Genomic DNA, 15,874 nt, shown 5'->3' with positions numbered 1-15,874 from the left:
ATGCTGATGGGGATGCGGGTGTGGGATGGGGATGCAGGTGCGGGGACAGGGATGCAGGTGCGGGGACGGGGATGCAGGTGCGGGGACGGGGATGCAGGTGTGGGGACGGGGATGCAGGTGCAGGGATGCTGATGGGGATGCGGGTGCGGGCATGGGGGTGGGTGCGGGCATGGGGATGGGTGCGGGGATGGGGATGCGTGCGGGGCCTGTGTCTGCTACTGGGGGCCAGGCTCTGCCCCCAGGGTCCTGACTCCTCCTCCAGTCCCAGAGCCACCCCTGTGCATGGGGCTGCTCCCTTTTCCTTGTTTCCACCTGGTGAACCCAAGGCACAGACGGGTTCAGTAGCGTGCTCGAGCCCACTAGAGGAGCTGGGTTGTAGACCAGGCCGTCTGGCTCCAGAACCACGGTCTCTCATGTCCCGCTGTTGTGACACCAGCGAGCGTCCTTGCAGACACTCTGTCTTGGGTCAGTTCACTGTTGGTCTGAAGTCAGACGGCTGTCCCTTCAGCGCCTGCATCTGTGTCAAGGCGCGGGGCGGGGTGGGGGGGGAGCAGAGGACTCCACAGCCGTGGGGTGGGGTGGGTGGAGGGGTTTGACATCAGCATGAAGTGAAGGGGGCACTCGTCCATTTTTCTTAGGATTCAGACCCACAGATGTGCACAGACGCGCCCTTCCTCTGAGGGTGAACCTGTTCCCATCATTTGTGTTTGATCGCTGAGTGCCCCGGTGCTTTGTTGCGCCGCGAGATGCAGGTTTCTTCCAGGGACTGAATGCGCCCGCTGCTGAGGGAAACCAAGGGGAAGTGCAGTTTTCTGGTCAGTTGGTTATTGGGATCTTCCTGTCCCGGGGCCTCACTGGGTCTTGGGGAAGGGACTTTTCTCTTTTGTTGGAGAACAGACCTACGGCCTTCGGGGGGCAGCCTGGGGGCTGCAGGGGAAGCAGGTCCTGGGTCCTCAGGCCACAGGCAGGGCGGGCGTGTGCCTCGCGGAAACGTGAGCATCGTGATGGTGTTGCTTCGAGGACTCTAGCCGCCCCTGCACCGGGACGAGGTGGAACCGACAACAGTCGGGCTCCTTTGGACCTTTTCTGTTATCACATGCCTGTTGTGCCAAGGCTGCTGTTTGACAACATCGATCACAGTGACCGTCCTTAACGAGTGTCTGCCACGGGACGGGCAGCTGGGGCCTGCTTCATGTCTTGTGTCCTACGTAATTGTCTCATTAACTATAATTTTTTCCATTTTACATGGGATCGGAGCGGGGATTACATAACTTGCCACGTATTTCACAACCAGTAAGTCACAAAGCCGGGACTCTGATCCCAGAGCCTGGCTCCCACATTGGTGTTCAGTCGGGTCCCCAGAAGCATGGGGACAGCTTCTGTTTCCCCAGTTGCTGTGGCCTGCTGCCCAGAAGGCAGGATGTCCACTCGTGGCACTAACGGGAAAGAAAAACTTGGAACTTTCTTTGAGGAGACAGCAGGTGGAGAAACTATGAGAAGCCACAGCCAGGTCTGCCTTCCCTCTGGATGGAAGCAGGGAGCGGAGCTCATGGGCCGAGTCCGCGTCCTCAGAGGTGACCCTGGGAAGAGGCGTTTGTGGCAGGTGGAGCTGGTCAGGAACGTCGACAGTTCTACGAGGAGACAGTGCGTTAGCAAGCTCTGCTGGACGCGCTTACCCGCGCCGGCCTAACACGAGACGTGCCGCGTGCTGTGCCAGCACGAGCGACCCGTGCATTCACGGCTGCCCTGCCCTCGATGGAAGGACCCTTTGTGGACGTGAGCAGGAAACCTGGAAGGGAACCCGAACCGAGGAAGCAGAGTCAGGACGGAGGAGGAGCTTTGCTTCATTTCGCTCAGTGTTTCTGGACGTGCCGAATGGACCGTTGGCAGCTCTGCGTGCGCCCTGCCTGGCCTTCTCGGGGAAGAGTGGGTCTGGGCCCTCGCACGCCTTTCCTTCGCCAGCCGCGTTTGTAGTGGCTGTGGGGGTGTTTCCTGGAGGTGGTTTTCCTGCGGGTTCCTGGGCACTTGCCCCCTTGGACGCATCCCCTTGGATGGTTTTGCGGGAAACCCCCCCACGAGGCTCCCCGTCTGCTCCGGGGCTTCCTAGTGCCCCACGCCGGGCTCCGACAGCGTCCGCACCCTGCCGCTCTGCTGCAACCCTGCCAAGTCCGCCCTCCCCAGCTCTTGACCCTGCGCGTTCGCGGTCTCCTGGCTGTTCACAGTTCTTAGCCAAAAACCCAGACCAGTCCTACCAGAGCTCACAAAACTAAAAAAAACTCCCATTTCCTGTGTTCCCAGTTTGCCCCATCCCTGTGTCCAGGGCCCTGAGCAGTGCCAGGCCTTCCCTGGGGCACTCATTGGCACTGGCCTGTGAAGAAGGAGGATTTGTCCCTTGCCCTCTGGCCACTCTCCTCCCCGCTGCCCCTTGCCTGCAGGCTGGGAGACGTGCAGAAGTTGTGCCTGGGGTTACGTTGGTGGTTCTCTTCCTCGCCCCAAGCACAGAGTGCTCCCAGCGCCGGGGAGGGGAGATGCACGGGGATGCGGGTCTTTCTGTCCCCCACAGATCACCGTATTTCAAGACGTTTTTCCAAACAGATCTGGTCACTCTGGGAGGGGGGTGGTGGCTGTTCAGCATTCTAGGTACTAGGCTAGGATACTAGGGGGTATGCAAGGAGGGGGGATTGAACCCTGCGACGTCCTAACACCAGGAAGTCACGTTTTACTGATCAGGGCGGGGGCTGGGAACCCTGTTTGGGGCCATTACAGGACCTGTGCCAGAGCGCGACATCAGCTCAGGGGCCTTCATCTCTGTCTCCTCTTGGCCTCGGTTCCTTTAGACAGTCAGCTCCGCTCCACAGGGCCGGGGGATGACGCCGGAGTGCCGTTTGCAGAGGGGCCGTCCTGCCAGTTTACTGAGCGTTGCTGTCCCGTGTGTCATGTGCTGGAATCTTCCGGGCATCCTGATACGTATTTTTAAATGTTTGTCACCGTTGTTTTGTCTGTAACGGAGAACACAGGGTTGCCTTTTGAAAATAAGTAAATGGTACGTGTTGTTCAGTTTGGCTGTAAGTAAGTAACAGCCTCATGAGTTACAGCAAACGTTTATTTCTGACTCACGGTCAGCTGTAGCTAAACTCTTGCTTCCATTCTGGGGCCTGCGCCCGGCTGGGCCTGCTGGTCTCTGTGTGACTGGAAATAGTCCACTTCTCTTTTCTCTCAGTTTTGTGACAAAATTCGACAGACTTGCGTGTAGTACTAGCAGTTTTTAAAACGTCTTTTATGGGAAAAAATACACAATTTTAAAATGTACCTTTGTTATTGGTCTTTACTAAGTGGATCATTTTATGTTAAAACAGGATTTTTATTGGATTGCTAAAGTAATTTATCCCCAAGGCAAAAACCTTAGCAGATACCAAGAAGAGTGAACAAAAATCAATACTGTATAATCTCATTATTCTGAAATGACCGGTTTTTTTAAAGATTTATTTTTTTTTAAGAGAGACAAGGAGCACAGAAGTGGGGTTGGGGGAAGGGACAGGGGGAGAGTCTGTCAAGCGGACTGCCTGCTGGGCACAGAGCTGACGTGGGGCTCCACCCCACGACCCACGAGGTCATGACCTGAGCCGGAATCCAGAGTCAGAGCCACCCAGGCGCCCCTGACTACTGTTCGTGTTTTGGTGTGGTTCGTTCAGTTGTTAAAAAGTAAAATGACTGTGGGGGCACCTGGGTGGCTCAGTGCTTAAGCCTCTGCCTTCGGCTCGGGTCATGATCTCAGGGTCCTGGGATCGAGTCCCGCATCAGGCTCTCCGCTCTGTGGGGAGCCTGCTTCCTCCTCTCTCTCTGCCTCTGCCTGCCTCTCTGCCCACTTGTGATCTCTCTCTGTCAAATAAATGAAATCTTTAAAAAAAAAAAAAAAAAAAAAAAGTAAAATGACTGTAAATACAAGAACTGTAATTATATGAAGAGAAAATCTTGAAACCAGGACAGAGCCGATCACATTAAAGGCAACAGCAATGTGCAGCATCATCGAAGTGATGAGTTAAAAAGTGTCAGCACGAGAGTCAGTGACGCCCAGAGCATGTGTTTCAACGAAGGGGGGTGTTTTCAGGTCGGCGGTGGGCGGTGGGTTGGTCAGACACCCCTGCCAAGACCCAGAGCCCTCCCCCGTCCCCCGTGTTTGCTGTTGTGGGTGCTGCGCTTTGGGAGGTGCTGGAGACTGAACGCGGCCAGAGGGACAAGGACTCTGCCCCTGACGCCAGGAACTGAACCGCGGAGAGTGGTCGGCAGTGCTGTTGCCAAGGGCAGATTCTGCAGTCCACACAGGACCTGCGGCCGCTGACATCCAGGCTCTCTGGCCAGGCTGTCGGAACAGACAGGGGCGTCCAGCCACCCTGAGCTGGGATGCTAGGCTCTCAGGCACGAGATACGTAGGACCTCATAGCATCTCAGCCTAAAAGGAAAGACCCATAGCTGGAATTCATATAAAAGAATGGAGATAGCAGTTTTTTTTCTAAATTTCATTGAAGTGGTTATTTGCTTTGCAAAGTCCTTCCAGTTTGATGGAGTCTTTTGTTGCCTTTGCCTGAGGAGACGGATCCAAAACATGTTGCGTAGGGAGCTTAGTGCCTATGTTTTCTTTTAGGATTTTACTGGTTTCAGGTCTTACGTGCAAGTCTTTAATACATTTTAGCTGATTTTGGGTATGGTGTGAGTCAGTGGTCCGGTTTCATTCTTCTGCACGTGGCCGTCCAGTTTCCCCAGCGCCATTTCTCGAAAAGGCTGTCTTTTCCCTGTTGCTTTCTCTTGCCTCTGTTGTTGTAGACTAATGACCGCGTAGTAGAGGGTTTGCTTCTGGCTCTCTCTTCTCTTCCACTGATGCAGGTACCTGTTTTCATGCTGACATACTGCTTTCATGACTAGCTTTGTGGTGTCGTTTGAAATCTGGGACCATGAAGCCTCCAGGGTTATTCTTTCTCAGCATTGCGTTGGCTGCCCACCATTGTTTGCAGTTCCGTACAAATTCTAGGATTTAGTGTCTAGTTTTGTGAGAAATGTCAGGGAAAGAGGTAAAGGAAAAATTACGTTTTGTGGTGGTAGTTTTAGATGCCATTGTAAAATATATGACGAAAACAGTACAAAAGATGGAGATCAGTGGAATTCTGTGGCAAGTGTTTTGTGCTGTTTTGTTTCACCAAATGGCCCAATATTAACCCTAAGTAGACTGTGTTAAGGAAACATGTTACAGTTCATGGGAGCCTGGGTGGCTCAGTCGGTCAAGCATCTGTCTTCGGCTCAGGTCATGATCCCAGGGTCCTGGGATCTAGTCCTATGTCAGGCTCCACGGGGAGCCAGCTTCTCCCTCTGCCTCCCTCCCTGTCTCTCATGAATAAATAAATAAAACCTTTTTAAAAAATGTTGCAATTCCTATGCCAGCCATTAAACACAATGTGTGACGATATGGCTAATGATGCAATAAGGGAACTAAGAGGGACACTAAAGAAAAACTTGATTAAGCCAAGGGTAGAAAGGAAAGGGGAAACAGAAGCTAAAAACCGAGGGCACTGGGGGTGCTCAGCCAGTTAAGCTCAGGTCTTGATTGGTTAAGATCAGGCCACGAGCCCGGGGTCCTGGGATTGAGCTCCGCCTTGGGCCGTTGGGCTCAGCGGGGAATCTGCTTCTCCCTCTCCCTCTGCTGCTCCCCTGCTTGTCTTCTTTCTCTCATGCTCTCTCTCTCTCTCTCTCTGCGAAGTAAATAAATAAAATTTTTTAAAAAGATCTTAAGATACCAAGTATCAAAATTTGGGGACAGGAACTAAAGCAATGTATAGAGGGAACTATACCCCTGTAAATGCCTATGTCAGAAAGGAAGAAAGGTTAAAATCAGTGATCTGGGTTTCCACCTTCGGGTTAGAAATTGAAAATTAAGCCAAAATAAGAAGAAGGAAAGAAATAATAAATTAATAGCAAAAAGCAATGAAGTAGAAGAAGAAGAATAGATTGTTTCCAGCAAGATCAAGGAAAAAGGACAAAAATATAAGGAATATCAGAAATGGGTAAGTTCATGTTACATTACAAGTCGGTGTGCAAAGGAAGATAAGAATATCACAAAAAATCGATACCAGGGACTTTCACAAGGGTCACATGGCAAAATGGATAAAGTTCTTGAAAAACACAACAAAACCAACAAAAGATAGAGAAATTTTGAATAGTATTTTATGTAGCAAAGAAATAGAATTAATTACCAAGCATCTTCCCTTAAAGAGAATTCTGGCCCAGATGGTTTCCCTGGTGAATTCTCTTCTGTGTGGAGGAAAGAACTTAGAACATTGTTACACATTCTGCCAGGAAGCAGAAGAGACAACATGGCGAGTAGAGCGCAGACAGACCCATACCTGTGGCGCACCCTGCTGAGAGATTTGTTCTCCCCATCCGCGAGCATGGACTGTCTTTCATTTTGGTTGGGTCATCTTCAGTTTCCTTGTTTTATAGTTTTCAGTGTACGGGTCTTTTACCTCCTTAAGTTTATTTTTGGGTATTTTGTTATTTTTGGTGCATCTACAAACAGGCTCGTTTTCTTAATTTCTTTTTGCACCTTCATTATTAGTGTATGGATGTGCAACACATTTCCGCATATTGATTCTGTATCCTCTGACCTTACTACAATCATCTGTAAGTTCTTGCAGGTTTTGGGGGGGCCTGTGGTTTTCTGGAGGTAGTGTTGTGTCATCTCTATATACTGAAAGTTTCCCTTCTTCCGTACCAGGTTGGATGGCTTAATTTTCTTGTCTTGTCTGATTGCCGTGGCTACGGATTCCAGTGCTGTGTTGAATAAAAGTGCTGGGAGTGGACATCGCTGTCGTGTTCCCGACCAAGGGAAAAGCTTAGTTTTTCCCCATTGAGTATGATGTTAGCTGTGGGTTTTTCATATATGGCTTTTATTATGTGGAGATGTTTCCCTTAAACCTACTTTGTTGGTTCTGTCCTAAGTGGATGTGGTACTTGATCGAGTGCTTTTTCTGCATCTGTTGAGGTGACATGTGGCCTCTATTCTTTGTCTTGCTGATGCACGATGTAGCCCGTGTGGTGAATATTGAACCACCCTTGCATCCTGGGAATAAATCTCACTTGATCATGGTGGATGATTTTTTTAATGTATTGTTGGATTTAGTTTGCTAGTATTTTGTGGAGGATTTTTGCATCTGTGTTCATCAGAGATATTGGCCGATAGTTTTCCCTTTCTGTAGTATATTTTGTCTGGTATCAGGGTAATGCTGGCTTCCTAGAATGAGTTTGGACGTTTTCCTTCTTTCGTTTTTGGGAATACTTTGAGAAGAATAAGCATTCTTCTTTAAATGTTAGGATTCACTTTTGAAGCCATTTGTCCTGGATTTTGTTTTTTGGGAGATTTTTGATTACTGATTCAGTTTCATTGCTAGTAATGGGTCTGTTCAAACTTCTCTGCTTCTTCCTTACTCAGTTCCAGGAGATTATTTGTTTCTAGGAACCTCTCTAGTCTAGGTTATCCAGTTTGTTGGTGTATGATTTTTAAGATATTCTCTCACAACCCTTTGTATTTCTTTGGTGTTGGTTGTTATTTCTCCTCCTTCATTACTGATTTTGTCTTGTTCCTCTCTCTTTTTAATTATTCTGGCTAAAGGTTTGTCAGTTTTTTTGATCTTTTCAAAGAACCAGCTCCTGGTTTCATTGATCTGTTCTATCATTCTCTTAGTCTCTGTTTCATTTATTTCTTCTCTATACTTTATTATTTCCTTCCTTCTCTTGGCTTTTAGGGTTTGTTTGTTCTTTTTCTAGCTCCTTTAGGTATAAGGTTAGGTTGTTTATTTGAGATATTTCTTGCTTCTTTACGTAGTCCTGTATTATTATAATTTTCCCTCTTAGAACAGCTTCTGTGGCATCCCAGAGAATTTGAGCCATTGTGCTTTCATTTTCCTTTGTCTCCATGTATTTTTTTATTTCCTCTTCAATGTCTTGATTGACCTATTCATTGTTTAGTAGCATTTTTTAAAATATCCATTTGTTTGTGTCCTTTTGTGAGAAAAGACATGTGATAGGAAGCACTTCAATCTTTGAATATTTTGAGACTTTTTTGGCCTACCATGTGATGTCATGTGGAGAATGCTCCACGTGCACTTGAAAGGAATGTATATTCTGCTGGTTTGGGATGGAATGTTCTGAGCATATCTGTTAATTCCAGCTGCTCCAGTGTGTCATTCAAAGCCACTGTTTCCTTGTTGATTTTCCCTTTGGTGACCCACTTACTGAGGTAAGACGGGATCTTAAAGTCCCCTACTCCTGTTGTAAGACAGTCATTTCTTCATTTGTTTGTTCATAGATGCTTTATGTGTCTGGGCACTCCCGTGTTGGGCGTGTAGTCACATTTGTTGTGTCTTTGTTGACTGTTGCCTTTATGAGCACGTAGTGTTCTTCTCTTTTCAATTGTTATAGCCTTTTTTATTTTTAAGGTCTGTTTTGTTGAAGTATTGTTACCTCAGCTTTCTTTTCACTTGCATTTGCAGAAATGTTTCTCCAGCCTTCACTTTTGATCCATAGTCTTTAGGTCTGAGGTGACCCCTTGTAGGCGGCATGATGTGGGTCTTGTTTTCTTATCCATTCCGTCATGCTCTATTTTGATTGATAACCAGTTAGCTCATTGACAGTCGAAGCAATTACAGAGAAGTATGTACCATTATCATTTTGTTGCTTGTTTTACAGTTGGGCTTATGGTTCTTCTTTGATCCTTTTCCTTTTTCTCTCCTGTCTTGTTGTTTGACTTTGTGTGTGTGTGTGTGTGTGAGTGATATGCTTGGATTCCTTTCTTTTTGTTTTTTTGTGTATCTATTAGCAGTTTTTGATTTATAGTTACCATCAGGTTTATACATAACATCCTGTGCATATAGCAGTCTGCGTTAAGTTGATGGTTGCTTAAATTTGAACCCATTCTAGAAGCACTAAGTCTTTACTGCCCACCATGTTTTATGAATGTGATGTCGTACTTTATATCCTTTTGTGAATCCCTTGATTCTTTGACTGACGTATTTTATAGACATATTTGATTTTCCTGCTTTTGTGCTTTAACCTCCATACTGGTTTTATAAGTGATTAATCTACTACTTTTATCGTGTCTGTATGCATCTGTGAAGTTTTTTCCTTGGTTAATTTTCTTACTTCTGGTTATGGTTTTTAACATTCCAGAGAATTCCCTTTAACACTTTTTATATGGCTGGTTTGGGGGGATAAGCTTCTTTACCTTTTATTTGTCTGGGAAATTCTTTATCTTCTTTTTGTGTCTTCTGAATGATAATCTTGCTGGATAGAATATTCTTGGCTGCAGATTTTTTTCCTTTTAGCACTTTGAATATATCATGCCATTCCCTTTTGGCCTGCAGAGTTTCTGCTGAAAAATCAGCTAATAGCCTTATGGGGCTTCTCTTGTATGTAACTGTTTTCTCTTGTTGCTTTTAAAATTCTTTTCTCTCCTCCTTGAAGGATTCCTGTAATGCAAATGTTATTATGCTTGATGGTTTTGCTGAGTTCCCTTATCTAGTCTCATTTTTTATTCATTTTTCTTTTGCTTTTCAGCCTGGTTGCCTCCAGTACTCTGTCTTCTAGCTCACTGCTCTGTTCTTCTGCTTCCTCTACTCTGCTATTTATTCCATCTGGTGTGTTTCTACTTTCAGTTATTGAGTTCTTCTGTGATTAGTTCATTTTTATATTTTCTCTTTCTTTTTTTTGGTCTCACCGAGTCCTCCACTCCTTTCTCAAGTCAGGTGAAAATCTTCATGATCATGACTTCGAATTCTGTAGCAGGCGTATTACTTATCTCCACTTCATTGAACTCTCTTGCTCTGAATTTACCCTGTTTTTTCATCTGGGACATACTCCTCTGTTTCATTTTGTCTCAATCGCCAGGTCTGTTTTCCTTTGTCAGGGAAGTCAGGTGTGTCTCCTCATCTTGAAAGCAGTGGCCTCTGAAGAGGCCTGTGCTCGAGGTGCTGGACTGTGTCCCTGCCCACCAGACCGTGCACCCTGGCCCTCTCCTGCGGGTGTTGTTTGCGCCCTGAGGTACTTAAGCTGCATGTGCCTCCCAGTCGCCTGCAGTGACTGTATTTGCCTGTTGGAGGCAGCGCTGGGTCCCTCCACTGGAAGGGGCCAGTCTCGGATGCCCTGAGTCAGACCTGATGCCTCCTCTTAGCCGTGTCCTGGGCTGCGGTCACACCAGACTACATGGTGCTCTCCTTGCCCCGGCCCCTAAGGGGCTTTCACCGGAGCTGGGCCCGCAGTCGGGCCAGACAGTGGACCCCGCTTTGACTGTGGAGGTTGCCGTAGCCGAATACCGGGGCTCTGTTCTTTCTGCTGCCCCCACGAGGCTTTTGCTGCCGGGTGGGGCCCACTGCTGGGGCTGCCATTGGCATGGTGTGCGTGGTGATCTTCCCCTCTCTCCTTGGCAGGAGTCCCTTTGTCCTTTGTCCCTTTGGCGTGGTGCTGGTCCCTATGGGCTTGCTTGTGGAGTGAGATGAGGGAGGCGCCGCTCTGGGCGGACTCCTGTCAGGTGGGCTGTTGGATGGGGCGGAGCCACAGGATAACGTGATGGCAGGGCTTTGGGTGTTAGACCCGGATGGGGACTGGAGCCCCCTCGGAGGGCTGCCTGCAGAGTGGGGCAGGTTGGGTGGAACGAGTCTGGAGGAGAGCGGGGGTAGGGTGTGGTGGACCGTCAGCACGTGAGGCAGCCTGTGTAGATGCTGGTTCCTGTAGGTGTCCAGGCATCTGGACCGGGGCCAGGGAGAGGAACGGTGCCTGCCAGTTCTTGTGTTCTTGAAGAATTCTCCTGAAGGTCTCTGCCCCTCCTGGGCCCGATCTGTGGTTAGTAAATGAATACCCTGAGGAGGTTTCCGCACCGCTATCTCTGAGCTGTCTCAGTGGGGTGTTTGCTTGGCTGTCCTTTTGGGCACAGGGACTGCTTGTAGTGCCCGCAGGCTCTTCCAGAGGTAAGCTGAGTTTAAAGTGCCTTGAGTTAAGCCCCACTGATTGTAAAAACTCACAAAGCCCAACCCCACTGATTTTCAAAGCCCAGTGTTGTGGGGCCTTGTCTTCCCAGTGCAGGCTCCCCTACGTCAGGGCTGGCTGGTGTGGGGTCTGTTCCTCTCCCTTCTCTACAGGCGTGGCCTCCCTCCTGTTCGTGGTTAGTCTCATGGTGCTATTTTGGTTCCAGGGTGGGTCTCTGTCCCTCCTCCTACTGATCTACGATCGACTGTGGAGAGCTTGTTCTGCTGGTCTTAGGGGTTCGTTCTGGGTGAGTTACCCTGATGTGGCTGTTATCTGGGTGTGTTCACAGTTGGAACCGCTCTACTCCGCCATCCTCCCTGGAAGCCCGAGAAATCCCAGTTTTCAGTATCTATTTGAACGAATCAAAAGCAGGAACTCAAATGGGTAATTTACACATAAATGTTTATGACAGCATATTCACAATAGCCAGGAGGTGGACACGACTTAAATATTTATTGACGGTTGAATCAGTAAAGGAGACATGTTCTAGCCATACAGTAGGACAGAACTCAGCCTTAACGGAATTCTGACACATGCCACAACGTAGATGGACCTTGAGTACATCATGCTAAAAAACGAATGCCTCCAGAAGAAACTTGAATATCTATTGGACCTTGGGGTAGGGAAAGATTTCATAGCAGTCAAAAATCACTGATTAGAGTGAATCTCATGAAAATTAAAATTTTCTCCTGTGGTATACGAGTAAGGGTGAGAAGGTGAGCCACAGATTCAGGGTAAATATTTTCAAAACATACACCTAGAAACAACTTGTACCTGTGATATGTAAAGAACTACTGTGAATCGCCATGAAAAGACAGTTCAAAGGCTGGACTAAACTGAACAGTCACTTGACAACAGAAGCGCACTCGAGTCCGGCAGGCCTGTGGCAGGAGCTCGGCCTCGGCCATCGGGTGAATGCAAACCGACACCCCCCGTCAGAGTCCCCTCCCCAGACGTGATGGCGTCTGCTGTGGAAAGCCCGAGAGTACCAGGTGTTGGTAAGGAGTCTCCTGCACGGCGGATGGAGATGGGAACTACCGTAATTGCTGGCGAGCAGTTTGGTGATTTCTTTAAAATTAAAACCTGCACTTGCCGAGGGCCCAGCAATGACATCTCTCTAGACATTTAGTGAAGAGGGATGACAGTGCCCCATAAACACATGTGTGCGTCTTTGCTGCAGGTGTTTCGTGATGGCCCAGAACAGCACGTCACGCAAACATCCGACAAGCGGAGACGTATGAACGAGTTACGATACATTCATAGGTTGCATTAGGTCACGCCGGTCAAACCGTACGATGTGCTGAGACACGCAGCCATGTGGGCGAACGGATCCAGCACGACCACGATCACGTCGAATCTGTAGGTCCTCTGACGTCTGCGATTCTGTTTGTGTGAGGGGCAAGAGCTGAGGACCGCTGGTCAGAACACCCGACGGCGGCGTTTACTCGGGGTGGGGTGCGCTGGAAGGACACACGGGAACGTGGGTTGTTGGACGTGTGCTGTGCATCGGCAGGGGCGGTGGTCCTGTGGGCCCATCTCCACGTGCTAAAATTTGTAGTTGTCCTGAAGACCTGAGCGGTTCGCCGCACGGACATTTTACACTCTTCTGACCTGTGGATGAGTGCTGACCCGCTTCGTAGCTCTTCTTTCCACGGGGTCTTTTCACACTTCCTCCAAGAGGAGGTGCGGGCTGCAGGGGCCGGGGAGTGGTGGGGTAGCCTTGGTTCTGAGACGCTAGCCCGCGGGAGATTTCCTAGGAATCGCCGGGGCGTGGTGTGTTTGGCGGTGGAGGGTGTGGACCCTGGACGGGTTCATGGCTGGGCTCACACCCTGCAGTGCCACTTGGCATGTGAATGCCTGGGACGGCCTCCCGCCTGCACTTCCTTGTCCGGGAAGTACCGGGGCTGCCTCCTCGGTGGTCTCTGGCCTCGTGGGGCCGAGTATGTGGAGCCCAAGCGCCTGACTTCGGCCTCCCTGTCAGACGTGACGCGGGAGCCAGGCTGCCTAGACCCCTCAGAAGCCCTCGTCCTGGCGTGTCCGTCCCCAGGGCGGTGTCCTCTCTGCTGCTGACTCACCTTCCACACCCGGAGCCGCACTTCGTCTGTGCCCGGGGAGCACGTTGACAGCCTGTTTATTCGCATTGGTCACATCTCACACCGACACGGCTCTCCCTGGCCTCCCCGCACGGTAGCCTCCTGCCCCAGATGACTGCCTTTTGGGTGTCCTTAGCCGTTAGGAAATCAGCTGCATGACACACGGCTCCTGTCCGCCCGGTCCTCCACGTGTCCCGCCCCGAGGGCGCTTACAGGGGCGGCGTTCAGTAAGGATTTGTGCGGAGTCCAGTGGGTTCATATACTCAAAAGGCCAAACACAGCGACCGGCCCCTGAGAGCCTGGTGTCGTCCGTGGAAATCGTTGCTGCAGCCTGTGAGGCGCCACACGGCCGCGCGGCCGAACGTGGACGGGATCACGAGGTTTGACGGGGGCGGCCTCTGAGGAGATTCCCACAGGCCAGCTAAGGGAGGAAAAGTCAGACGGCACTTTGCGGCCAGTATGTGATTCTCTTTACGGGCTCTAGGGTAAGAAAGTGGAATAATTGAGTCTGAATGAATTTGGTTGTCGTGTCTGTAGCTTTCGGGGTGTTTCCTTCCTTCCCCACCCGTGTGTCTGTGACAGTTTCCGCAGGAGGATCGGCTGTTTCAAGGACCAGACCGAAGGGGAGAAAAGGACGGGGGCCTTCGGGATGTCCCTGAACAACGGGCTGACCAAGCTGTCCTTGTCTTTCAGACGTCCACACGGAAGCCGTGCAGGCGGCGCTGGCCAAGCACAAGGAGAGGAAGATGGCGGTGCCCATGCCTTCCAAGCGCAGGTCCTTGGTGGTGCAGACCTCGATGGACGCCTACACGCCCCCAGGTGAGCGGCGGGCCCGCTGTCTGCTTCCCGACGTGACGCGCGGGCCTCGGAATCGCTCCCCTCGCTCGGCGGGTCCCCGGCTTTGTAGCTGTGGGACGGAGGGCGCTCTGACTCCGACGTCGTGAGCCGGCAGGCTGGCATGTACACCCTCAGCCCAGCTTGGAGGGAAGATGAATGTGATGGCTGTGTCTGTGCCATCTGTGTTTGAATCTTTTCATGGAGATTCATCAACGATACAGCCCGTTGACGTTGTGTGAGACTCTCCTTAATGCCTCACGCAGCCGGAGGGGAGTTTGTGCCTCCACAGCTATAACTGAGGTTGGGCTGCTCTTCTGCCTCGATCGGTCTGTACGTATTCCCAGTTCCTTCGCATACAAATATGTCATGACGTTATAGTGAGAAACCAAAGGGAGCGGAAAATGTGTGCATTTACCTCAGCCTGGGGTCCTCACCATTTTCCTGCAGTGTCAGGTGGTCCTTTGGTTTCTGGACGGTGCCATGTCTGTCACAGCTGCTCACTTCTGCTGTGGTCGTGTGACAGCAGCCACAGGCAACATGTCCGTGAGTGGCTGTGGCTGTGTGCCGATAAAACTTTATTCACAAGGACCGGCAGAGGGCCGGTTTGGTCCGCAGGCCTGCTGACGACCCCAACTAAGTGCTTGGTAATTACCCAGGCTCTCTGCTTCGCTTTACCCAAATCATTGCAGTCTTCCTTTGATGGTCTTCAAAACCGAAGCACAAAGTTATAGTATCCAGTACCTTTAGAAAACGTGAAGGATTGAGCCTAATTTATTTGGTGTTTTGTCTGTGAGTTGGGTTCCAGTGTTATTCGTGGTGCTGCTGCTACTCTGCCTTTCCGCAGACCTAAGTCACCTTGCACAGTAAGAACAGAAGAGCGTATACGACACTTTTTGGAGTATTTTGACGTTTAGTCCTGAGTGTCTGCAGGCAGTGAGACCAGCAGAAGCACCTCAACTCCAAGATGCACACAACACAGTGACTCAGCGTTTCCGCTCCCTGTGATACGTGTGGTCACCGTGTCGGCGTTCGACATCGGCGCAGACTGTCCACTGTGATCCCCACACTGCGCTTTGTGTCACTGGACTCAACCGGTTTTATACCCGGAAGTTTGTGCCACTCAGTCCCTGTCACCTGTTCTGTCCCTCCCGCCCACTTCCCCTCCGGTATCCACCAGTTTGGTCTCCATATTTGGGCCCCTTTCTGGTTTTTGTTTGTTCATTTGTTTTGCTTTTTCTAGATTCCATACGTGAGTGAAAACATACACTATTTGTCCTTCTGTGACTTATTTCACTCTGCATAATGCCCTCAGGGTCCCTCCAGGTCATAGCACGTGGCTGAGTAACATGCCATTGTGAATCTGCACCCCTCGTCTTCATCCAGTCATCCGCCCGTGGACACTTGGGCGGTTTCTGTGTCTTGCTTATGGTAAATAACGCTACAGAAGACACGGGGGAGCTTACGTCTTTTTGAGTTAGTGTTTTCATTTTCTTCTGACAAATACCCAGAAGCAGAATTGCTGGGTCACGGGGTAGCTCTGTTTTTAGCTTTCTGAGGAAACTTCATACTGTTTTCCAGAAGGGATGCACCATTTGCACTCCCCCCAACAGTGCAAGAAGGTTTCCCCTTTCCCCACCTCCTTCCCAACCCTTGTACTTGTCTTTTTGGTACCAGTCATTCTGACAGACGTGGAAGTGATGCATAATTTTGATTGTATTTGCCTGAGGATGAGTGACGTTGAGCATCTCCGCTCGTGTCTGTTGGCTGTCTGGATGTCTTCTCTGGAAAAGGTCTGTTGAGGTCCTCTGCCGGCTTTTACTCAGATCGTTTGGATTTTTTTTTTTTTTTTTTTTTTTTTTTTTTTTTTTTTTTGGTGTTTT

At 49.8% G+C, this 15,874-nt stretch overlaps 1 protein-coding gene across 1 annotated transcript in view; it reads left to right on the top strand.

The window, feature by feature from the left end:
- The window catches only part of LOC111158609 (disco interacting protein 2 homolog C), a 189,282-nt gene that overhangs the window by 26,083 nt on the left and 147,325 nt on the right, over window positions 1-15,874 (top strand). Inside the window, exon 3 of the mRNA XM_022520749.1 lies at window positions 13,851-13,976. Coding sequence (XP_022376457.1) covers window positions 13,904-13,976 — 73 coding nt within the window. The 5' untranslated portion in view covers window positions 13,851-13,903. The remainder of the gene's footprint in view (window positions 1-13,850; window positions 13,977-15,874) is intronic.

This window comes from Enhydra lutris, unplaced genomic scaffold (assembly GCF_002288905.1).
Source record: "Enhydra lutris kenyoni isolate GAN:26980312 unplaced genomic scaffold, ASM228890v2 scaffoldscaffold61, whole genome shotgun sequence".
Taxonomy (NCBI): domain Eukaryota; kingdom Metazoa; phylum Chordata; class Mammalia; order Carnivora; family Mustelidae; genus Enhydra; species Enhydra lutris.
This window is presented reverse-complemented; position numbering and strand designations above follow the sequence as displayed.